The sequence below is a fragment of the Mus pahari genome, chromosome 19, assembly GCF_900095145.1.
Source record: "Mus pahari chromosome 19, PAHARI_EIJ_v1.1, whole genome shotgun sequence".
Lineage (NCBI taxonomy): Eukaryota > Metazoa > Chordata > Mammalia > Rodentia > Muridae > Mus > Mus pahari.
Window position 1 is genome coordinate 30,232,502 of NC_034608.1, and position 25,072 is coordinate 30,257,573.

Here is a 25,072-nt window from a genome sequence, read left to right on the forward strand (position 1 = left end):
AGCCCTGGCTGTCCTGGAGCTCACTTTGTAGACCAGGCTGGCCTTGAACTCAGAAATCCGCCTGCCTCTGCCTCCCGAGTGCTGGGATTAAAGGCATGCGCCACCACGTCCGGCCACACCCTTTAATTTTAATTTTTTTGTTATTGAAAATAGATTCTCCTCTCATACAAGACATCCCAATGGCAGTTTTGCCTCTCTCCCCTCTTCCTAGACTCCACTCCACCTCCCCTCTCCCCCAGATCCACCCCACCCCACCTCCATTTCCTCTTCAGAAAAGAGACAACAGCCAAACAGGACAAAAGACACAGTGAGACAGAGCGAAAGCCTCCTCTGGGGCCTGGACACGGGGATTGGACACGGGGCCTGGACACGGGGACTGGACACGGGGACTGGACATGGGGCCTGGACACGGGGACTGGACATGGGGATTGGACACGGGGCCTGGACACAGGGACCGGACACGGGGACTGGACACGGGGCCTGGACCCGGGGACTGGACATGGGGACCGGACACGGGGCCTGGACACGGGGACTGGACACGGGGACCGGACATGGCAACCCAATAGGAGGAAGAGAGTCTTTAGAGCAGGCAAAGAGAGAAACGCCCACTCCTGCTGCCAGGAGTTCCAGATTTTGTAGCCAAGACCACTTGACTTAGGTCAAGAGGTGGAGCTGACTTCTTCATTCGAACATGAGCTACTCTAGATGGGACCTGGCCAGTGGGAGGGCAGTGACATCTGCTGCTGGCTCTTAGCCTGACTGTCTTAGGGCTGTGCTCACCCACTCTCCAGAGGCTCTGGCCCACTGAGATGACAAGCTGAGGGCTAAGGGTCACACAGAGAAGAGCCCAACAGTCCTCACCTGGGCCATCCCAGACCGGTCAGTCAGAGCTGGAACATACCTGTCTCTACTACTCAGCCAGAGTGGACACCTGCGGGTGGGTAAGGCTGTCAAGACTACCTGTGAGCTGCGGGCTGGGGAACTGGCTCAGCCGGCCATGTACTTCCCCAGCATGCCTGAAGCCCTGGGGTCCCTTAGCACCCCATAAAACAGGGTGTGGCATGCCGTAGTTTCAGCAGGAGGAAGGTGGAGGCAGGATGCTCGGAAACCCAAGGTCACCCTCAAGGTCACACAGCAAGAGTGAAGCCTGCTTACGCTGCTGCAGCTCCTTTCTAAATAAATAAATAAATAGTTAATTAAAAAAAAAAAAAAAACACCAACCCATTTAATTAAAAAAAAACAAAAAAAAACAAAAAACAAAAAAACCCAACCCATTTGGTTAGGAGTACAGATTTTCAGAAAACACCCATTGCCTTTTGAACACATGACTACAGAGTGACTTTGTCAGTCACTTTGAGTAAGAATGTCACAATAGTTGTGACAGAAGAGGAGGGGACTGGGAAGCACGCTTCAGGTTTGACTGCCTGTGCTGCAGGCTCACGGGAGGAGGGAGAGGCTCAGGACACTTCATCCCGGCTGCCCTGATTTCTCCCGAGCTGTCTCCCTGTGGCGTTGAAGAGCTTGCTTTACTTAAGATCTGTGATGTATAATTAATCTCAGGAAACACCACTGCCGGTCACGGGCTTTTCCCACACAGAAGCACGCTTTCTGGGTACAGTCATTCGAAAACAGGCTTTATCGCAGCATGTGGCCAAAGTGATAGACTCCTGTCAGAGGATGAACTTCCAGACCGTGTCACAGAGGCCACATTGTTCCTGGACAGGAGAATGGGATTAGCATCTTCAGACACTATCAGCTGCTGACAAGTGCAGGGGTGAGTTTATCCACAGACGGCCACGCTGAGGCAACCCTCCCAGGAGCAACCACAGCTTCACCATCACTGGTTCTTGGCCATGAGGTGATGCTTGGGGTGGTACTGAGCTGCCCAGCACTCTGGTCTCCTGCTGTCTGATGGGGCTTCTGCCTGAAGAGACTATGAACTTACTGCAAGGGAAGGAACAAGGGTGAGAAAGACCAGAATGGCTGCATGAAGTAAGATCATGGGCCAGCAAGAGCCAGACGTTAAGGGGTTTTTGGCACCTGGGAGGTCTTGGATGGTTGCTCCTTGGCTGTCACCACGTCATGAATATATTGCATTGCACTGTAAATGATATGGATATCATTTGGAGACTACCATGAGAAAAATAGAAAGTCAGAACATTTTTATGAACATTCAAAAAAAAAAGGCAAGACAAAACAAAACACAAAACAACAAGACCAACGAAACCAGATGAAAAAGACTGTTAAGATGCATGAGAAGAGAAACACCAAGCAGAAGGATGATGAGAAGACTCCACAGGGAGCACTCACAGGGAGCACTCTACAGGGAGCACTCACAGGGAGCATCCTACAGGGAGCAGTCCCTGCCTATCTGCTGGACAGAGAGGGGCAGTCAAGAGCAAAAGTTCTTTCCAACAGGATTAATCAGAAGCGAGAAGAGAAGGCAGGAAAATGGCGGGTCCCTCTACTCAAAGTTGGTGCCCAGGGAGAATCAGAAGTATTGAAAGTTCTTCAAATGGGAAAAAGAAGAAAGAAGGCATGGAAGAGGATGGTTACTAAAGTCTGCTCTGTTGCTGATGGCTTGACACAAGTACCACCTAAATACGAAAGGTTCATTAGGCCAATGGGCCAGTGTTTCCAAAAATCCCATGTCACACACCCTGAGCTGAAAGCCACCCTTTGCCTGTCAATACGTGGTGTGAACAAGAATCTATCATCCCCGTTATATACAACTCTGGTGTGATGACCAAAGATACAGTTACTGAGAGAATGTGATTGAGTTGGGCCTTGTGACACAAGGAGGCACGTTGACTTGGGGAAAGTGTGCCCAACTTACCAACAATCCTGAAAACAACGGGTGCATAAATGCAGCCTTGCTGGTTTGAGAATGACTTCATACTAGTCATCCCACCCACTACCAAAGACCACACACTGTCTCTGTGCTCTTTAGGAACCACAGCAGCCTTATCCTATATGCAGTCATCAAGAAGTATTTATTAGGTTGCCCCCCCTTTTTTTTTAAAAGCAGAAAGGAAGTCATGAAATATAAAAGTCCTGCAGAAGAACAAACATCCAGAAGCTGCTCTGATGGAGAACATGGGAGAGAAGACACAGCCAGCGGTGTGGGCGTTGAGGCAGAGCCCATGGGTGGAGGAGAGGGCTCAGCAGCGGACGTTGCTGCAGGAGGGAAGCTCTAACAGTGGATTCTGTTCCTTTGCCAGTAAATTCTACAGCTCAAAGTACACACGTCTCTTGGAAAGCACAAACGTCCAAAGCTTACTCAAGAGGAAGCCAATAACCCAAATAGTCCTACACCTTGCCTAGAGATCAGGTTTGGAGAGGAAAACACCTCCCATAAAGAGAATTCTGGGCGAGATAATTTCCCTAGATAATTTTACCAAATGTTTAGGGGAAAATAAAGCCAGTTCTTCATAAAGTCTTCTAAAACTTCTAAAGATATAGACTATTTCCTCCATTATCTTAAGTAGTGAGCTTATCCCAAGGGCAAAGTTGACAAAGATATTGTAAGAAGAGCTATCACCAACCTGTGACCTTCATGAACGTAGGGGTAAAGCTTAAATGAGTCTAGCAGGGGCTTGAGAGATGGTGCAGTAGTTAAGAGCACTGGTTGCAACTGTAGTCCCAGGAATCTGGTGCTTCTTCTAGTCTCTAGGCATTGCATGCACATGGTACACATACATGCAGGCAAAACACTGCTTGTTAGAAAAAAAAAAGTCTATCAGCATTACGTAAAGATGGTACCATTCTTTACTAAGAGGGACCAGTCTCGAGAATCATGTTGGTTTCTCAGTTGGAAACCCATCGATGTAATTGACTGTGTTAATAATCTACAGAAGAAAAAAAAACCACAGGAATTGTGTCAGTAGATGCAGAAAAGCATCCAGGATCACCCATCATCCATTCCTAAGACATCCTGCCAGCCACTCTGGTGAGGAAGAAAGGTCACCCGACCTGCTGAAGGGGCTGCCGGGGAACCCACAGCCACCGGTGTGAACAGGAGTGAAGTAGAGCATCCCCTGAGGAGATCAGGAGCAAGGCTGGGATGCTACTGTCCCCCCCCCCCCCCCCCCCCCTAACCCTGCCCTGGATGTCTGAGAAGAAACCCAANCCGGTGTGAACAGGAGTGAAGTAGAGCATCCCCTGAACTGCTGAGGAGCAAGGCTGGGATGCTACTGTCCCCCCCCCCCCCCCCCCGCTTAACCCTGCCCTGGATGTCTGAGAAGAAACCCAAGTACCCATCTGGGAAGCAAGGTCAGATGTCCTTTCTACGTAGACACCGCACCACGCAATTGTCGATGTAGAAAATTGAATGTGTAAAGATCCATCCTCATTGATACTGCCCATGGATGCCACAGTAAGTGTCACAGAACAGTCTCTGCCACCTGCTTCTGTGGGGGGACGGGACTTTGACACATCACACTGGCTGTTCCGTACCCTTGTGAATCTGAGTCTCCTTGTGAATGAAGAAGACATGCATAGTTTCAAAGTCCAAGATGACTGATGTACTTACATTCACGGCGTGGGGCGGGAGTTACTGCAGAGAGGCTCCCTGCTCATTTGTGTCTTACTCACCAGATCTTGTCTGAGTGTCTACTATGTTCCAAGAGCTGTGGAGGTGAAGAAATGGTGTGAACTGGCTATGCTATGAAGGAGCTGTGTGCTCAGACAGCAGGAGACAGATTTCAAATATGCACAGCAACAGGACCTGGCTGACCCTTGGCAGATAGGACCAAGTGTGGCTTAGGGAAGGCTCTAGCTTCACAATGAGCCCTGGCAGATGGTGGCTATGTGGAGCAGGGGACACATGAACTAGATAGAGGCCCTGCTTGGCCAGGGGTGACCTGGTTCCCTAGACCTGTGCTGGATGGTCCAGGCCTGCAGCAAAATATTCTCCGAGGGACAGAAAGGGAAGACAGCAAAGGGCCAGGTGGGCAAGGTGTTTTCAAGACTTTGAGCCATGATTGGCTAAGTGTTCAGAAAACAGTACTCCAGTCATAGGGTAGAAAACACAGGGGGAGGGCTGTTATACTTGAGGTGGGGGGCTGCCAAAAGATGAGGGTGGGGTGGGGTGAGAGCAGCTTAAGGGAAGACGGTAGTGGTCTTGATGCCTGGGGAAGGCCGTTCCAGTCCCCACAGATCTGTGTAAGCTCAGCAGGATGAGCCTTGTGAGCCCTGGTTGCTTGGTGGAAGTCATGAGTGCCGTCTGGAGCATTTGGTAGCAGTGTCTGTGGAGCTGTGGACATCTGGGGAACAATGGTCAGTTTTAAACTTGGGAGTCTCAGTTTAGAGACAAGGCTTGGAGCTGCCGGCAGGTAAGATTCCCCAGGGGTGGGGGTGGGGCACTATATACTGCAGGTGTGGGAAGGCCTGAGGCCATGATGGAAATGAATGACAGCCACACAGTGCCTGGGAGACCAGGAGACCCAGGAATGTGCAGAGTACTGCTGGGAGGTTGAGGTGTGTCACCAAAAGACTCGTCACTACAAGGGAAGGATACCCCACCTGTGACCACACAGTGTCAGCAGGCTCAGCCGGAAAAGTTGCACTTACCTTGATGACCTTGGTCAAGGCCCTGTGCTGAAGGAGAGAGCCCGGAAGCTAGCATGGCCAATGGAAATGGAGTTGCAAAGTATGGTGGCCTCAGGAGTTTAAACATCCGAATGCCTGCAGAAAGCAGGTATGGGAACTTACAGCATTTGTGGTGGACTCAACTGGACGTCCTGTCGTCATAAACTATGTAGGGAATTTGTTGGAAGAGTGGACCTTTGGGTCTATTTTTCTGCATGTCAGAGTACCAGGAAAGCAGGTCTAGGGTGTCTTTCTTGTGTCTCCTAGCTTTTAGAGTCTGTTCCTTTTTCTTCACAGTGAATGAGTCCTTGGATTAAGTCCAGCATGGTCTGTGTTGGTTGTAAACAGTTGTGCCCCAAGAACCTCCAAGGTGGTCACCTTCAGCTCACGACTATATCCCTGTTGTATCTTTACTCATTAGGCAGTGGCTTTTAAGGGAAGACTGACACCATTCTAAAATGCTGTCAGCAGTTTGTGTCTTGTAGTCAGCACGTCGGAGTCTCAGTTTGGAGAGACGGCAGGCATTTCGGGGATGCCAAATGTAGAGTTTCTGCCAAGTTCAGGTTCAAATTGAGGGTTATCTGTTATAATTTCATCTCTCCATGGACTCTCGGGCTTGGTTTCTTTTTCCATGCAGTAAGGGCTCACAGCGTGTCACATACCATGACAAGCAGGGAGGGAAGCGAACCCACAGTTGAATACCGTGAGATCGGTCGTGTGAGCAAGTCTCTCAGGGGTTATTTTTCCAACTTGAAGTATTAAAACCAGCTTGACTCAACCCAGTCCAGCTCCATTTACATGACTGGGGAAACAAACACATCGAGCTCCTTACCTCCACCTCTTGAGAGGCCTCGAGGAGAGCTTTTGGGAGTCACAGTGGGCATGGAAGAGGTGTCTCATTACTGAGTTCCAGGCTGAGACGGCTGGGCCAGCTGGTTCACCCCTCCTCTCCACTGAGGTGGTGTAGTGTAGTAAAATGTCAACAGTCTCCCGTATCACTTAGGAATCATGGGGTTTGAATCCTCTTCAGTTACGACGGCCCCTTCTATTGCCTTTGATTCAGGTCGGTTTGGGGTGAAAATCACCACATCCCAGCTCATGAAATCGTTGACTGTTGATTTTCATCTACGGAATTCCAGATATCGAAGGCGTGGGCCAGGCCTGAAAGCCTGCATGCTTATTCAGGTCAGAGAGGAAGCTGATGCTCTGATGCTCTGGGGGCTCTCAGTTGGGAGCCATGGGCACCCTACTGAACAAATCACACAGAACCAGGACTATGTGCCTTGGGGACTCTTGCCTAGGTGGCCAGTCTGCGAGCTCACCCTGGAGGGTCTCCTCAGGCCTGGTAGTTCCTCCCTAACGTCTTTTTCTGCTTAGACAGTGTCGTCCCAGTGTCTACTTGGGTTGACTTATGTATGCAGTACTGGAATGTGGAGGCAGGAAGAGGGGAAAGAAACCCTGTTTGGGTTGGATAGGGGTTTTGAACTTGTCTAAGAAGAGAGGTCCCTATATGTGTCTGGGCATCTGAAAACTTCCTCTGGAATGGGAGGTGTACCATCTGCTAAGAGACCACACTCAGGATGCTGGTCCAGGGTCTATGATGTGGGCTACCTCAGCATGTAGAACCAAGGGACCAAGAAAGACAAGGGCCTCTAGAAGTTCTCCCCAAAGTGCAGCAGGATCTGTATAAACAGATTCTCTCCTAGTGAGGCTTTGAGGGGAGCATAAAACAAACTCCGGGGTGTGGCTGTGGTTTGTCCCACTGTACCAGTCCACTGACCACCCCACCCCCTTTTGACATGTTTTTCTTTGTGATGCATAGCCAGGCTTCCTGGGCTCCCACACTGCTTCTAGGGACATGAGGATGGTTTGTCCTTGCTCTGGGTTGGCCTGGTCCTCTGTAAATTTGAGGAAGCTAGTGGGGCCCCTGTCTGAGCTGGACTTCCGTTTCCCACCAAGACTGAGACTAGCTGGTGGTCACACCAGCTCCTGGTAGGCTACAGCTCGGCCTCTGTTGAGAGCCGACGGACAGAGACACTTGACAGTACTTGTCCCAGCAGGCCACAGAACACTGACCTGCATAGGACCCTCTGGGGCCCTCGAGCCTTAGCTCTGGTCAGCGTAGACATTCTTACGGGGGCTTTGTGGAAGTCCTGTGGCCAACTTTTGTCTATTGAGATGATTTTAGAGCCATGCCCAGGGGATCCTAAGAGGGCCATCATGAGGAGGCTTTGAGAAAAGAGCGACAGAAGAGAAAGAACGTCTCTGCAGTAAGCGAGGCTGCAGAAAGAGAGACCAGTGGATATCGCAGATCTGAGGAAGGAATCACCAGAATTAATCCCCCAGCACAGGCTCAGAAGTAAGCAAAGATGATGGAGGAGACAGGAGTGTTAAACTGAGGACACATCTGCGAATATGTTCAGTAGGAGGGAGGTTGAGAGTAGCCAGGCTGTCACGCCCCCCTGGAGCTACCCTGAGCTGAGCCAGCGCTCCTGAGCTGGTGCCTAGGTCAGTGTGGGCAGCTGCCCTGCCTTTCCGCCTCTGTCTGTGTCTGCCTCTGGTCCAGCCTGGTTCTGTGGTTCCTCACTGCTGTTCTTTTTCTCTCTGAAATATCAGAATTGTTGAAGTCTACGTAGAGTCCTCAGGTGAAACTTAGGAAACCATATAACATAGCCCGATGAAATATGCAGATCTTGGGGGGGGGCAGCCAAGTGATCAGGCCAGCTGGCGGGAGACCCTGTGTGGAGCCAGCGATTTTCCTCAGTGATAGAGGGATGAGCTCTGAAACCAGAGCTTCTTTGGTTGCATGGATGCCCTGATGCACCCACAGGAACTGGAGCCCCAGACCCAGTGTTGTGTGACAGAACTTTTCCTGGGGAGACACATAGCATATGCATCTATGCCCCCCGCCAGATAGGGAGCCCCAAACAGACCGAAGTATGGATACCACCCAAACCCAACCCGGTGAGCCAGTGAGTTTTATTACAGGAATATAGAAGATGGGTTACTCACAGATGCAGAAATAGATGCCACTCCAATATGGGTGAGAGTTCAAAAAGCTGGGAACCTGGAGCTCACTGCACAGTCTGCAGGCAGATCAGCAGGTTGGAGAGTGTCCTCTCCAGGTTCCTCAGTTGTTCTAAGCCTCTTCCAGAGAAGCAGTTTGTTTGTTCCAAGCAGCTGGTCTGGCCTCAGAGTCTCCTTTGCAGCTCGGCTTGTTTGAGGGCCTTCTTTGCAGATTAGCTGCACACATCTGAGGGGCACACTCAGCTTTTAGTACTTACTCTTGTGGGTCTGGTGAATCGGGTCAGTTTCAGGGACTTCCTGAGGCTATTCCGAGTTGATCACCTTCCTGCTTAAGGAGCTTTCCCGCAGGATGGAGTGTTGCCATCCCAGAGGAAACTCATAGGCGAGCATTCCAGAGAGCAGGGAAGCCCTAGGGCAGCAGCCTCAAGCAGAAACAGGCCTGTCCCAGCCGGAAGAGTTGTGGTCTTTAGGGAAAGCCAAGGGGATGGGTCATTCCTGTGTCATTTGCTCTGGAGACTGACTGTGTTTCCAAGGAGATAGTTTAGGGATGTTTTAATCCTTACATCAGAATGGTCTGTCCTAAGCTGCAGGTTTGGGTGGATAATGGACCGCGTCTCCCAGCAGCCCCAGGACAGGCGTCCATTGCCTAGACCTTTCATAGCTGTCTGGTGCACGCTGATGTCAGGACAATGACAGAGTCACAGGAAGTGTGTGTCTCAGGCTATGGGCCAGGACTGTTGACTTTTTGTAATCAGACATTACAACAGCCATTGGCACCACATTTGGGGCTAAGGTCAATCCAACACCGGTACTTAGAGGCTTTTAGACACAGGTCTTTAATTTACTAATTCACTGAAAAAAAATTAAGTGCCTATACATATCATACTCGCTTAGATTTGTCCCTCTGGTGGTTTGAATGAGACTGGCCTCTATACTCTTCGGTACTTATTTGGTTCCCAATTCATGGACTGTTTAGGGAGAATTAGGAGGTGTGTTCTTGTTAGAGGAGGTGATGTCACTGAGGGGTGGTGATATCACTGAGGGGTGGGGATGTCACTGAGGGGTGGTGATGTCACTGAGGGGTGGTGATGTCACGGAGGGGTGGGCCTTGACTAAGCTCTCAGCTACTGCTCTGGGGTCATGTTCCCCACCAGGATGGTCATGGATGCTCTAACTCTTTGAAACTGTAGGCAAGTCCCCAATCAAATACCTTCTTCTATAAACTGCTTTGGTCTTGGTGTCTCCTCACAGCAGTAGAACAATAACGAAGATAGTTCCCAAGACTGTTTATCACTGCAGAGCGCAGGGAGATAGCTGTAAGGGGCAGAGTCAGCACAAGACACCCCAGACCAGGTTCTTAGCTGAAGATTTATTTATCTCAGAGGGTTAAGGACAGGGAATAAGAGACAAAGACAGGAGATGGAGGATGAGGAAGAAAGGGAAAAGAGCAAGAGAGAGGGGGAAGAGATATTTGTCTAGGAGAGACAAAGGACTGCCTCTAGACAGAGAGAAGACAGATATGGCCCCTAGGAAAATGGCCAATGGTATGAAGGCAAAAAGTGAAACTTTAGTTAGGATATGTTTAATTTAATTGGGCATGTTAATTAGGCAGGCCAAAGGGGGTTTTGATTGCTAGATTTCAATACTTTGATAGCTGGACCTCGGTGGTCAGTTTCAGGAGGAGGAAGTGGGCAAATAAGGGACTAGACCTTGGTGGGTAGCTTTAGGAATGTAATCTAACAGTTTAGCGAGGCAGAGGGAATGGTGGAAGGGCAAGGCCTGCCAGAGCTGCACTCGCCAGTTCTCCTGCCTGCTGGAGCTCCTCAGTGTGGGAAACCGAGAGAGACCACCGTGATCCCTGTTTAACCTGAGCCTGCGCACTTGGACGATCCTGTACTGCCTGCCTGCTGAGTCACTGGACTATCACTGCACGCCCTGGCTGAACTCTGACCAGATCCAGGAGAGGGCAGAGGGATTAGGGAAAGCAGTTGAAGAAAGCAGTTGGAGTTAGTTGGAGCCGGGAGAGGGTTAGAGAAAGCTGTTTGTGAGAGGGAGAGGAAAAAGCTGCTCAGAGAGATAAAGAAGAAATCTGTTTGGAACTTTCCTTGGCATTTGTGTTGTTCCCCCCCCCCCCCCCTGCCAGTCGGAGTTCAGGGGTTTGTGACACCTTGGTTCCACCTTTTGTTTTATTATTAGGTATTGGGTAAGTGGGCATCATTCTCTCTGGCTACTTTCTGCTGACACTAGAGTGCTATCAGGGACCCAGGGAAGCTAGGTTGCTGGTCAAGGCCAGGAAGAACAGGCTGTTTCAGACGATAGCCAGGTTCTGAGGGACCATCTGAGGCTAGGAAAGCGCGTGAGGATGGGCCCGGATGTACAGTTCCAGGAAATAGTTGGAGTTGTTGGAGCAGTCTGTAGTTGATTTGAAGTCTGCTGGAACAGATAGAGACAGAGGTAAAGTTAAGTAGTTTAGATTTTTTTTTTTAAATCTTGGATGTCCATTTAAAGCATTTAATTCTGGTAGTTGGGATGAGGAATCCCAAGGCCAGAGAATGGGGAAGAGATTTTTGCCCTTAGGAAGAAGTAGGTGAGGAAACAGGCCTGCTTCCTGTAGGTTGACTGGAGTTCTTGAGAGGAGCCAGGGAAATTTAGATCGGCTGCATGAGGTTAATTGAACACCTATCATCGGTACGCAAGATGCTCTGTAAACTCAGTGGTGCGCGACAGGTTTTAGGTGGCTAGTGTCAAGGAGGGAAACTGAACGGGAGAGAGGGAGGGAAAGGGGGAGCGGGGAGGGGGAGCGTGGGCAGTGGGGGCAGTTTGCATCCGGAAGTCAGGGTGGCTGTTCCTGAGGTGTGTCAGCTGAACAGAAACTGGTGTGAACACCCTGGAGGAGAGTGATCTGGTGGAGAGGTTAGCAAGCAAAAAAGTCCTAAGGTAGGAGGGGCCTGCCCAGGTCCAGGAAGAGCAGGGCTCGCACATGTGAGACAGCAGATGACTGGTGGTGGTAGAGCGGGAGCCTGAATTTACAGCACAGGCCCGAGGGGCTGGCTGTGATCAGACTTCCCAGAGCTGCCTGAGGTTCCCAGAAACATCGAGCACAAAGGGCAACAAGTTCCTGTATTGTCCCCTCCGGTCCCCCACAGCCTTCCCATGTCAGCACCCCCTATAGGCGTGGTGTGCCTGGTACAACTAATGGCAAATATTGATATGTGATTATTGTCCCAGAGACGAGTAAGCAGAGCTTGCTGACCCCAGGGACAGAGGCTGAAAAGTTGAAGATCCCAGGGCCACCCTTGGTAAGAGCTTTTGTGTCACATCATAGCAGGACAGAAGGGCAGGTGAGCACTTAAGGGGCAGAGAGAAGCAGTCCAGTCGCCCCCCCCCCCCCTTTCATTAGACACCGCCTCCTGTTGTGGCCGTTAGCCCTCCAAGAGGTCAGACGTCAGCATGAGCTGCAGGGACATTGAGATAATAGCAGTTAGTAGCCCACGTCCAGTTTCCTAGGCTCCATTCAACCCGTGTCTTGACAAGTGTGTGATAGCGTACATCTGATTCACAGCATAGCAGGGCACAGCCTCGCTGCCACCAGATCCTTGCCTTTCCTTGTCCTCCTGCAGCCATGGGCAGCTACTGGTCTTCAAACGTCCCCAACGTCTGTCTCCAGACACGGCCTAGATGGATGCACAGTGTTTTTTCCAGGTGTTGTCTCCCAGGGCAGACTCGGAGGCCTGTCTTACTTTGACCCTGTAGCTATGATCAACAACTTGGGTTTATTTATCTTACAACTCTCAGGTCACTACATTCCGGGGGGGGGGGGGAGTCAGGGCAGGAACATGCAGGCAGGAACTGAAGCAGAGGGGAGGACAGAATGCTGTTCACTGGCTGGCTAAAGGCTTGCCCAGTCTGCTTTCTTAGAGCTCCCAGTACTACTCACCCAGGGGCAGCGCCCCGCATAGTGGGCTGAGCCCTTCCAATCAATCATTGACCAAGAAAATACTACCATACGCTTGCTTGATGCTATGGCTTGGGCCAGTGTCCCCCAGAGCCTGCATGCTAAAGCTTGTTCACCAAGCTCTGGAAGCCGGTAGAACCTTTAAGCGGTAGGTGGACCATTGGGGCATGCTCCTGAAGGAGAGGCAAGTCATTGGTCTTTTCCTTGTCTTCTCTCTGCTCTTTGGCTGCTGTGAATGAACAGCTTCCTCTGCTGTGCAAGCCCGCTGTGTGCTGGGAAAGAGGAACGAAACCTGAGCTATGAGCACAGACAAGCCTTTCCTCTTTACAAAGTGGGCGTTGTCTCTGGTGTTTGTTACAGTAGTGGAAGGCTGACCAATTCTTGTCACCAGTGAGCCGTCTATTCAGATCTTACTTGTCTTTTTGTGTTTTAGATTTATTTATTTTATTATGTGTGCGACCTTGTACTATGTGCACACAGCTCATCAAGAAGCCAGATGAGGGCATTGGAGTCTCTAGACCTGTAGTTAAGACTGCTTCCTGGGAGCCATCACGTGGGTGCTGGGACTTGAACCTGGGTCCTCTGCAAGAACAACCAGTGCTCTTAACGGTTGAGCCAGCTATCCCACCCCCTTTACCCATATTTTAAATTGAGCTGTTTGTTTTCTCATTTTTGAGTTTTTAAGAGTTCTTTCTTTGTTTTATTTTTTTTTTAAGATTTATTTATTATTATACATAAGTACACTGTAGCCGACTTCAGATGCAGCAGAAGAGGGTGTCAGATCTCATTACGATGGGTGGTTGTGAGCTAACATGTGGTTGCTGGGATTTGAGCTCAGGACCTTCTATAGAGCAGTCAGTACTCCTACCCGCTGAGCCATCTCGCCAGCCCCAAGAGCTCTTTCTGTATTGAGGATATGGGTCTTTCATTGTTGTTTTATTTTGTGTGTGAGAGTATCTTGCCTGCGAATCTGTCTGCGAACCACTGTGTTCAGTGCCCTTAGGAGCTGGCAAGGGTGTTGGGTCCTTTGGAACCAGAGTTACAGGTGGTTGTGAGCTACCACGTAAGTGCTGGGAATCAAACCCGGGCCCTCTTCAAGAGCAGCCAGTACTCTTTAAACGCTTGGACATCTCTCCAACCCCACAATATAGGTCTTTGGATTTGAGTCTTGCGAATATCTTTCCCCAGTCTGTGGCTTGTCTTTCACTCACTCAAAGGACTTTGGCTTTTTCTCTAAGTGCTGTGGGAGTCTTAAAGGATTTGGGGCAGAGGAGCGAGGGTGACATCAGGTTATAAGCAATGGGATGTCACAGAAGAAATAGCCAGTGTGTGCACTTGAAACCACTGAAGGTCAAATTTTCTAAGCGTGTTTCTTTAAAAAAAAAAGTATTTCTCTAGGATGCTGCACCACACACTGAGCTCTCTCCCAGCTGTGCCTGTTTTACTTCAGCCACACTGTGCTGAGTTCAGGAGCCTTTTATCTCTTTGTCACCCCTGACACTGGAGAGCCCCCGCTGGCCTTGATGCTGTCCCGAAGGGGTTTAGTTTGCAAGCACACCAGCCAGTGTCACTCCATCCTTCTTGTCCTGCCTTCCTGGAGCACCGGGGCTATTTATAGAGCTGCACTTTGCCCCGCTCACCCTCAGCTGTTCCCAATTCATGGCCAGCCATCTTGCTGAGGGGCTCTGTGGGTTTCACTGTCTCCTGTCCACTGCATGCCTGCCCTCTCTGGCTGCTCCTTCCAAGTCCCTGTGAGCAAAGGCACAATGATGTCGCCTCCCTGTATGTGGCTTTCCAATGTCTATTAAATATCAGTGAAGCTTCTTGAACGATTTCAAAAACACATGCAACACCCTCCCTCTGTCTCTGTCTCTGTCTCTGTCTCTGTCTGTCTGTCTCTCTTTCCTCTCTCTCTTTCCCTCTTTCTCCCCCTCTCTCATATACATCATAATCATGATAATAAAAGCAAAGACTTTTTCCCCTGAACTATCAGAGAGTTAGAAATGTCGTCAGTGCCAGTTTAAGATACAATGAGCAAGATAAGAAATAGACAATAAAGGATCCAAAGTGGAGGAAGGAAGCAAGGCCTGGAGAGATGGCTCAGAAGTTGAGAGCCCCGACTGCTCTTGCAGAGGACCTGGATTTTGTTTCCAGCACCCACATCAGGCAGCTCACAAACACCTCAAACTCTGGTTCCAAGGGACCTGACACCCTCTGTCCTCTGAAGGCACCTATACAGGTGGGGTGCATATAAACTCATGCACGTACACATGCACATATATAAAAACGGAGGAAACACATCCTTTTAAACGGAGGAAACAGTCAGCCAGCTAGGCTCCCAAGTTTCCATCCCATCGTTTATGGGCATTCGCTAAGTCAGACCCGCAAAGACAGATGACAAAATACAACTGCTCAATGTGAGCAGTTAAAACGGCAAGGGAAGCTGTTCAGTTTGACCTAGAACTCCTGTCAGCTTTTCTGTTACAAGAGTGGCTCCCATGGAGGAGTAGAGTGGTTTACTCTGGCCACACAGTTGGGTATCGGAGTGAGATACCTGTCCTTTCCAAGTTGCTCTCGTTCGACAGTTCCCACTCCACGGCCTGTTTATGTAGCATGTCTAGGGGTAATGCTGTTCCAGGTCACATGATTTGTCTCTATTTTCTTATCCACTTTTGGCACTGGCATGCCTTTGGGATGTTCGCCACCTCTCCGCCGGGCTGGACATGCCGGTAGAGTTGGCAGGAACCAGGTCCCCGGGGGAGGCGGGTTAACTTAAGCGAAGCCTGGGTCATCTCCCAGTGTGACATGTCTCCAGTTGTTTCTGAATTACGGTGGGAGTGGAGGCTATCATAGTGCATTACAGTCTGACCAATTTTATCCAATCAGAAAATAGTCTTCCTCCTGGTGGCCATGGTATTGTGTCTGGGAGCTGGGATTTGGGATACCCTGGGAACAAAAAAAGCAAAAGAAAAACATAAATTATTAAAGGCTTACTTTTTTTCCCCATAAGCTTTCTTACCAAGCCATGTGTCTTTGAGAAGAACTTCATTTGGTAGTTAGCAGCAAACCTTAGGGACTTTCGCTCACTGCCTTCATTGCTGTCCAGTGGACTGGGGAGAGCTGTCTGCAGAACTCCTGGGAGTCCCACTCACACGTGTTCACTCCGCACACTCCGTACTGTGCTGCAGAGTAAGCTTAGAGAGTCTTGGAGGAGTGGGACCCTGCTTCAGCCTGGCTGCTGTGGTGTAATAGAGGTCTGCTCTGCAGGGATCCGTGCACGGGGTGCTGTGCACTAGGGAAGGCATGTTGTCCTGAGGGGAAGGTTGGCAGGCTGGGGGATAGTTATTGTCCTCCCCTCAGTTTATTTAATAATGAGGTACAATAAGTGCACAGCTACAAGAAGCCTTCTGCCATTGCCAGCCATGTGAGCATCTGTTGTTGCCACGGCTCTCAGGGACTGCATGTTTTCTGGGCACTTACACTCAATTTTAGTTTACAAGTGAGTATTGTCCATACTGTACTCCATATTTCTGGTCAGTTATATAAAGAAAGCTAGGCACTTTGGGGGGGGGGCAGGACCTTGTTGTGTACTCTAGTCTGATCTTAAACTAAATATCCTTCTGCCTCTACCTCCTGAGTGTGGCCATTACAGGCCCACATCACACAGCACTACTTCTTATATGTTGTGTGGTGGCTGTCTGTCTTGGGGAAGCATCATAGTTTTTACTGATGTTTTTTTTGATTATCTGTTTCCAGCTGCCCCTGGGAAGCTCTCCAGCTAAGGTCTCTGTAGAGAACAGATTACATTAAATAGATGAGGTTGAAAGAGCCCATTTGTGAATTGAGAGAGAAGTCTGTGCCCAAGAGACCATTACTCCCCATTGGCCTATAAGGGACTGTGTGTGTGTGTGTGTGTGTGTGTGTGTGTGTGTGCAGGACTCCTAGAGTAAGCCTGAAATAGACTCCAGAGCTGCTGTCATTGAGAGAGGACTTCCAGTAGAAGCTTGGCTTAAAAAAAAAAAAAAGGTTGGTTGTGTGAGTGTTAACAATTGGGCTCCTTGGATAGGGGTCCCTGAGTCCTGGTGTTTGTTGATTCCTGGGTACCAGTGTAATGTCACTAAGTGCAGAGCTAGGATGAGATGCTCACAGCTCTGTGACATAGTGCCAGCACACCATGTAGCCAGTAACACCAGTGTCCTGAGGGAAGCGTCTCCCCATTTTCTGCCTGGATCTCAGACAGGCTGAAGCCCGTCAAGGCCAGAGAATGGGCAGCTGAGAGACCATGTCTCTGCAGACACAGCCGGCCGATGAAGCTCACAGCATAGTTTGGGACAAGTCTTGGCATCTCTTTGAGTAAAATAAGGGCTCCCTCTGCTGCTCTTTGCAACCTTTCCTGGGTAAGGTTCCTGCACTTCAGCCCACACAGCCACTTTACCAGGTGCATGGGTGCTCCAGGTACATGGCTGCTCACTCAGCTTAGCTCCTTACTGTGAGGTGCCAGTGGGTTGGCCTTAGGGCTGATGTCTAATAGGGAGCTGAGGTGTGCTCAAATAAGTCCTGCCCTGTCGTGGATGGCACAGAGAGGCACAGGGCTCAGAACACATAGTGATCTTCCCCACTGGGTGGCAAGATTATTGTTGACAGAGTGGGACCTTTGTCCTGGAGTCGGGAGCTTGAGTGATTCTCCCTGTGGGAGAGAACTGGAATATTCTTCCCCAACAGCTCACCCCTATTTCACTCACTCACTCACTCGTCCTGGGATCTTGACCCTAGCCTCTGACAGTTCTTATGTCCAAGCCTGGCTGGACATCAGAATTAGGTGGGGTTTCAGGCACACATGCTTTGTGCCGTGAGAACCCAGAGACCAGGGACGCTGGGCAATGGGTTCATGCTGCCACAACATGAACAACTCTCTCCTTTGGTCTTGGCACTCAGGCGGCAAATGCCCTGCATGCTCTCAGCCCTGCTGACCCACATGTCCTGCCTTCTCATTTTTATTTTATTTTTTTATTTTTATTTTTTAAGATTTATTAATTATTATATGTAAGTACAATGTAGCTGTCTTCAGACACACCAGAAGAGGGCATCAGATCTCATTATGGGTGGTTGTGAGCCACTATGTGGTTGCTGGGATTTGAACTCAGGACCTCTGGAAGAGCAATCAGTGCTCTTACCCACTGAGCCATCTCTCTAGCCAGTCCTGCCTTCTCATACAGCTGGCCCACAGACTCCTTACTCCTTAAACACTGTCCAGCTGTCTGTCTGAGACAGCTGCCTTCACTGGCACTTTGTTGAGACTGCTGGGGAGGGGACTCACTGCCCCAGCCAGGAGCAGCTGGTTAAGAGTGGAGGAGAAACTGGACAGCTGTGAAGGTCCTGGACTCTGGTTTCAGCATTACTTGGTGGCTAATTTCCATATCAGGCACACTTTGATCAATTATCAAGCATAAAGGCTATCTCTAGGGAAACCAGAAAGGTCTTGAGATGATTTCTAGTCCTGATTATCTCCCGGTGAAAGCTTGCAGGTTAACATTGTGGAGAACCTTCGCATCATTCCTGTGACGTGACCTGGGCAGAGCAAGTGTCAATCCTCTGTTGTCATTCTAGAGTACATGCAGAGCCCTCCACTTGGTGGCCTTGCTAATCAGCAAGCAGCTGTGAACATTCTTACACGGGACTTTTGGTGGCTATGATTTCTCCTGGGCAAACAACAGCTGGGACCTAGGGTAGACACAAGTTTGACTGTGGAAGAAACTGCCTGTTTTCCTGGTCCACTCTCCCAAGTCAGGCTCATGGTTGCTTTTCAGCCTCGCCAACCCTGACATTGTGAGCATTCTCCTCCTTCTCCCTCTGCTAGGTGTGCAGTGTTGGCTGGACTTTTAATGTGTTCTCATGCGCGTGCATGCATGTGTGTGTGTGTGTGTGTGTGTGTGTGTGTGTGTGTGCGCGAACTGCGACATGCATGCCTCACATAGGTATGTGAAACTTAAAAACTACATTTCTCATTACGATGTAGATCCCCAAGGAGTTTTGCTTTTTATAGTTAACAGTTATCAAAATTAATGTATGCTGTTTCCATCATTTTATATACTCTTCCTACAAGAAAAGAAAATAACAATTAGCCTGTGGTTTCATAATCAAATGTAGAGATGAAGAAGAGATGATTCTAATTATTTGTGGTGTTTACAGTCTATGAAGTTATCTCGAATACTGAACTGCAACTTTGTCCCTGGGGGAAACACAGGACTAGGAAACCAAAAGAGCCTGGTCATAATGCAGATCTCTTATTTTTAATTTGCATGTACTTGTGGATGTGAAAATGTGTGCACATGGCTGGTCACAAAATTCTGCCAACCAGTGAGTACATGACCTTATTTTATGGTCATTTTTGGAGAATGTATGCTATAAATGTTATGTATTCACTTACAATAAGACATCATCTTCAGTACTGTGTAATCTACCGTACCATGGCTGTAGTGCTGTGTAATCTACTGTACCATGGCTGTAGTGGTTTGTCACATATACACATATACAGAATGTCCATAATCAGACAGTAATTGCAGCACCACACACACATACCGGGCCCTGTATAGTAGGAATGCAAAAAAGTCTTAAGAAAAGTACTATGCAAAGATCAAGTGGTTGGCTTCATGAAAATGTTAAAATTGCCCCATAGGGGGAGCTAGCTGCAAGATGAATGTGCTTTGAACTCTGACCTTGGGGAGATTGGACTTGGTTCAGCAGAAGGGGAAGATGTGGGTAAAGATGGCTCTCCCTTAGAAGACTGGCGTTTATTTTATTTTTTAACTTTTTTTTTATAGACTCAAACTGGCTTAAGGCTTGAAACATTGCTTAGTCTTGTCTGTTTGGCTTGTCACCTCCAGTCTTTGACTCAAGGGGCAAACGCAGTAGGAGCAAGGCTGCATTCAAGCATGGGCTCACATTCTCCATGTCTTAGGATATATATATATATATATATATAATTTACAAGGCAGACTTGGGTTGTCACTTTAGCTGCTGTAAGGATACTTTGTGTTGTCTTGCAGACAATATTTATCCCAGTGCTATGTTTGGTCATTTCCAGGACTTGGTCAGTGGTTTCTATTGCCCTTCCAGGCCAAATTTCCTCTAGTTTTCGTTTCCAAACTCTCTCCACTCATTTGCTGTGCAGTATTCATTATGCTTTCGATGTTATTACTTATATTTTCTGTCATACTTTCTTTCGATGTTATTACTTATATTTTCTGTCATACTTTCAGAGTCGTTAAGGAAACTTGGCCAAACCCTTTTCTGATAGTTACTGATGATAGCCAGCTTGCTGCTGCCCGAGGCTGTGCCAACATAGCTGATATTGCACACAGTGATGGGTTTCCAGTAGTCTCACATGGTAGTTTCCTTGCTGGCCTTTGAGTGTTAAAAGCTTTACTAAACAGCTTGTCTAGGCAGTGTGCCTTAAAAGCTTATATTGTGCCCTAATGTATTTGGGGATATGAAAAGAATTTGTCATGTGTGTGCAGGTGTGAACATTTCCAGGATCTTTACAGAAATAAACAGGGACACTAAGTTAATAACACCCAGAAAGTAAGGTTTTGTCCTGGATAAGTTGTGGAAACAATCGCAGAGCATTTCGGATGTCATCCATACATATATTGTCATCTCCTGTGATCTGGCATGCAGTTGAAGTTTTTGGTCCTAAGTAGCCTTGGGGTTTGTTTTTTTGTACCCCACTAGGGACAGCTTATATTTAAAATTTGCCCTTGATATTGGCACACAATAGCATGGTTGCACGGTGGCTGAAGCCTTTGCTCAGGAGTCTGAGAAGCTGTTTTCATAAGGCAGTTTTGTTTCCCGACATTCGTGGAAAACACGCTGTCTCAGCAGAACTGGAAACCTGTTCTTCAGCATAGCCCTAGCTATAGATAACCAAGTCTTTCCTAAACCCTTTATCTGTACAGCCACTCTGAACTGTAAGTAGATACTTTCATGATGTGTCAGTCTTTTAATGACCAGCTGAGGAAACTGCATGTTTCTGGCCCCAGGTAATGTAACTGTAAATTTTACTTGCTTTCAGACTCAAATTGCTAATCCTTTTTTTTTTTTTTTTAAAAACTGGTCATCTCATAAATCTACATTTTCCTGTTTTTCCATCTTCTTCACAGCTTCAGCCTGGCCCACTGATGAATCTTTCCTCTTGAGGCTATATTGTACTGTTCACTCACAGCCAACAGCACTATAACTCATGCCCCAAAGAAGGTTAAGAACGAAATAAAAACCTTTTCTGAAGTATCAGGGTCTTACATTATTCCAGCCACGGATTCTGCTCCTGTTTCTCTTAGTGTCTGGTACGGTCGGGTGCATAACGTAACATGTGGCAAGTGTGGCAGGATGCCTCAACTGGACTCTTCTGTGGGCAGAAGCAGCACTGGGTGGTAGGTCAGACCTGCCCTCGCTGCTCATGGTGAAGGCTAGCAACAGGAGCCTTCTCTGAAGCCTTACCCACAGTGGCCAGCGACTCTGGTTAATCAATCACGGAGCACATGGGCTGTGTTTGGGACTAGGAACCTGGACATTTTCATGCCGACCTGCAGAATTTATGCTGCTCACTAATCTAAGCTATGGTAACTGCACTTTGCAGGAACCTAGGTGAGAAAGAAGGGAAGTTCTCTCCAATCTCTTCGGGGCTGTTCGAGCAGCAGAGGCAGAGTTCTGTGCATTATTAGTGAGGTGCGGCCAGCAGAAGGCCGGTCAGGAGGCGGGGATGGGAGCCCGGAGCTGGAGCCGAGGTCTGCAGGAGGCAGGGCCTGAGCCAGGCCAGGGAGTGGAGTGCGTGTGGAGGGACGCCGGCGACGGAGGAGGCGGGTGCGCACGATGCCGGAGCAGGGCCCGAAGGAGACGGAGCGCGTGGTGAGGGGAGCCGGGAGGGGAAGGAGGAGAGCGCAGACCGGGCTGAAGCGGGGCCGGGGAGGAGACAGCCGCAACCGAAGCCGCAGCCGCCGCGGGAAGGGGCCGCGGTTTGACGACGTCACTTCCGGTCCCAGGCGCGCTTCCGGGTGCGGGCAGGGGCGGAGATTGGTGCAGCCCCGAGGAAGGGGAGCGGATGAAGCGTCCGGCCCGCTCAGCGCCGCTGTGTGTTGCAGGTCTACCCGGAGCCGCGGAACGAGAGCGAGTGCCTGAGCAACATCCGCGAGTTCCTGCGCGCCTGCGGGGCGTCCCTGCGCCTGGAGGTGGGTGAGCGCGGGACCGGGCCGGGCCGAGGCCGGGCCGGGCGGGGGCGGGGGAGGTCGGGTCGGGCTGCGGGGAGGCAGGGCCCGGGTGGACGGTGGTCGGGGGTCGGATCGGGGTCGCGTGGGCTGACGCTGCCCCGAGCGATCGCTCCTCATCGCCGCCTCCGTGGAGCTGGGCTACCTGTCCCGGGAAGAAACCTCTCGACGTCCCCTCGCGGCCGGTGCGTGGACCCCACGCCTTGTTCTGGCTCCACGCGAACCACTGGTTCTCGAGCTCCCGTGCAGGTGGCACGTTGGTAGTCCCTGTTGCTCGGGGGGGGGGGGCACATCTGTCCAATCCTGAAAACCGCCCTTTGGGATTCCCCAGCATCACATCCAGGTTTGACCCAGCCCTCAGCAGGTGGTCAGGCAAGGTCCAAGCAGCAACGTCGAGGGCCAAACCCCTCTTGGTCTCACCTCCACATACGCTGCTTCTGCAGGCCCGGAATTCGGCGGCGTGGCTGGATCTTCCACCCATAATTGCTTACGATAGTAAACTCACGAGCCTGAATCTGGGGTTTGTAAAAACCTGTTTCTGGGGACAACTCCGCGGGATTGTCTTTTCCATGGTGCTTGATGAACACCCTTTGTGGTCCTTCAGTGTTAGTTCCCCAGGGATGTCGCTGTTTCCTTGCTTTTGTTATTCGTGGGGGCATTGTTGTAGATCTAGAAAAGTGGCTTTGCTTTTTGGGGACGCTCAGGTGGATGAGGTTTGCAACCTCACCCCGTGAAGGGTTGATAAAATCACACACACTCCAGTCCACTGTGGTGACCCAGTGCGGTTTTCCTTTCCTGGTAGGACAGTCTTTGCGCGTTTCTTGAGATGAAGTGTAGAAGTCATCCAATCACGTTTGGAAAGTGCATTTAATTGAAACTGGACACAGTGGTTTATAGTGATTCAAGGGTTACCGTCTTTTTTGTTAATTTATTTGATGTCTTCGAGGAAAGTGCTGCAGATAATTCGATAGTGGCTGGGCGATTTCAGAAAGCCTCACAGCTCCTTAAAAATGGGGTATTTGGGTGCTCTTGGTGGCACCAGCCTTGCGGTTTTAGTGACTGGAGAATTACTTTGTCTGACCTTTGTCATAGGGTTCTATCTATCCTCATATGCCTGGGTTTTGTTTATGTTACAGTATTTTGTCAGACTCACCCTACACATTAACAGAACCCATGTAAAGTGTTATAAGAAATTGCTTTAAAGTGGAAGCCGCCCCTTCTTTCCAGCTTTGCAAAGGTTGCAGAGGCTGTTGCTCTTTCATATAGCGGTGACGTTTATGGCTCTGAGTTTGTCCAGAGATGCTGTCAGAGCCCAACGTGGGCCTGTCTCAGGCACCTGGAGCAGCCCTGGACACAAGCAAATCCTGGCTAAGGATTGGTTATTGAGAGGATGAGTCTGAAGTTGCACTTGTGATAGCAAATAGGTTTCCTCTTGAAGGAAAAAAAACCCCAATTGTGTCTTGTTTTGTGCTGATTTTAAAGAGTAAATATCTCTTCCAGTTACTTAAAAATTTGGTAGAGGAAAATACAACATTTTTCTCAAGGTATACCATACTTAAATCTCCAGTTTGACCAGCCATCACGTTTTAGGAAGTTCCCGTAGAAAGGAATGGCTTTAACTCATCCACCAGTCTGTAACTGTGTGAGGGAGAGGTCTATTCAGGGAAAGACCACAGCCAGAAGCCCTGAGGGAAGGGCCTTGGACCTTTGAGCAATAGTAGGACTGACACATTTAATATCCAACCAATTCTCAAAAGATGGAAGACTGAGAACATTTTAATATTGAATGGGAAACAAAACAGCCTAAATTCCAACGTAGCTTTTGTTCTTAGAACTTAATACCAAGGGGCTTTTCCCAGGGCGTTGTTTCAGACTGAATTGTATTAGTAAGAAAGACTGTCTAGCTTACTCCACTTTAGCTCCTAATGATTTCTTTAAAGAAAAGAACTGTACCATTACTGTATCAGTCATTTTTAAGCTTCTATTGCTGGTGTTCATGTGTGTGTGCCAGTGTGCCACAGCACTGGCTCAGAGGTCAGAGAAACTGATGGTGTCTCCTTGACCTGGTGAGTTCCAGGGATGGAGTTTTTTTTTTTTTTTTTTTCCCCTAATGGCAGTGGCCTTTACCTGCTGAGCCATCTTGCTGGCCTCTTTATTTATTTATTTATTTACAGCTTATTTTTCCACCAACTGCTGTCCTTAAAATATTTGGAGTAGGCACCAGGAAGATGGTTTATTCGGTAAAGTGCTTGGCACGCAGGCGTGAGGTCCGGAGAAAAAAGCCAATCGAGGTGCTCAGGATCTTACTGATGTGTTATTGTAGGGTTCCCTGGGCCTTGCTGCCTGGAGAGGAGAGCCAATCTGGCAGGCTCCACATGCATGCATGCCCTTGTGTGTACATGTGTGTATGTGAACTTGCATACATCAACATGCTCACACATACATATACACACATGCACTTTTATTTTTGATTTGTGCAGAAAACTGGGTACAACAGTGTCAGTGTCTTTCCATTTGTATCTAAAAAAACAACCAAAACTGTGACAGTGGTGGTGCTGTTGGCAGTGGTGATGTGTTTGACGTTTGCAAACAGAAGTATCTCAATGAACCGAGAGACAAGTCACGAAGTCCTCTGTCTGCAGTTCCTCAGGTGGAATAGCTGCAGAGATAAGAGAATTTGTTTTCTTATTTGCTGTTGTTCTGCCCTCACATTATATTAGACATATTTGTTGATGGTCACAGAATATTAACTGTCAAGCTTTTCTTACCCAGTAATGATAACTAAGCATGTGAATGGTTGAAGCGTGAACTGCAACTATCCAGAGCAGAGGCCGCCTTCCTTGAAAAAACTGGTTTTACTTGTCACTCCCATGATGCTTGTACTAGCTTTAATGAGTATCTAAAATTGGTGTCAGAGAGAGGGCTCAGTAGTTAGAAGTACTACTCCCTGCTCTCCAGAGGAGCCTGGCTCAAGTGCTGGCACCTACATGGTGGCTTACAAGCATCTCTTAACTCCAATTCCAGATCCAGTGTCGATTCTGGCCTCTGCAGGCATGCACACCTGGTACATAGACTTGCATGCAGGCAAGGTACCATAAACATGCAATAGTAATAAAACAAAACCCCTTAAATTAAGGCCACATGAATCCAGTTCCAGTGGCGTCTTACGAAGCTTGGCCCACGTCATGACACACTGCATCAGGGATGTTAGCAGCAAAGATAGGAAATGCAGCAGTGAACT

The 25,072-nt window shown here is 49.0% G+C and overlaps 1 protein-coding gene and 1 pseudogene across 4 annotated transcripts in view; both read left to right on the forward strand.

Annotated features, from left to right (window-relative positions):
* Arhgef7 (Rho guanine nucleotide exchange factor 7) overlaps positions 1-25,072 on the forward strand; it is a 108,050-nt gene that overhangs the window by 8,825 nt on the left and 74,153 nt on the right. For 3 of the 4 annotated variants that reach the window (XM_021219517.2, XM_021219515.2, XM_029532165.1), the window contains exon 2: positions 21,709-21,795. The exons of the other annotated variant lie outside the window; for it this stretch is intronic. In XM_021219517.2, the coding sequence (XP_021075176.1) occupies positions 21,709-21,795 (87 nt within the window). The remainder of the gene's footprint in view (positions 1-21,708; positions 21,796-25,072) is intronic. 4 annotated transcript variants of the gene reach the window in all.
* LOC110336783 lies at positions 2,216-3,586 on the forward strand (annotated as a pseudogene).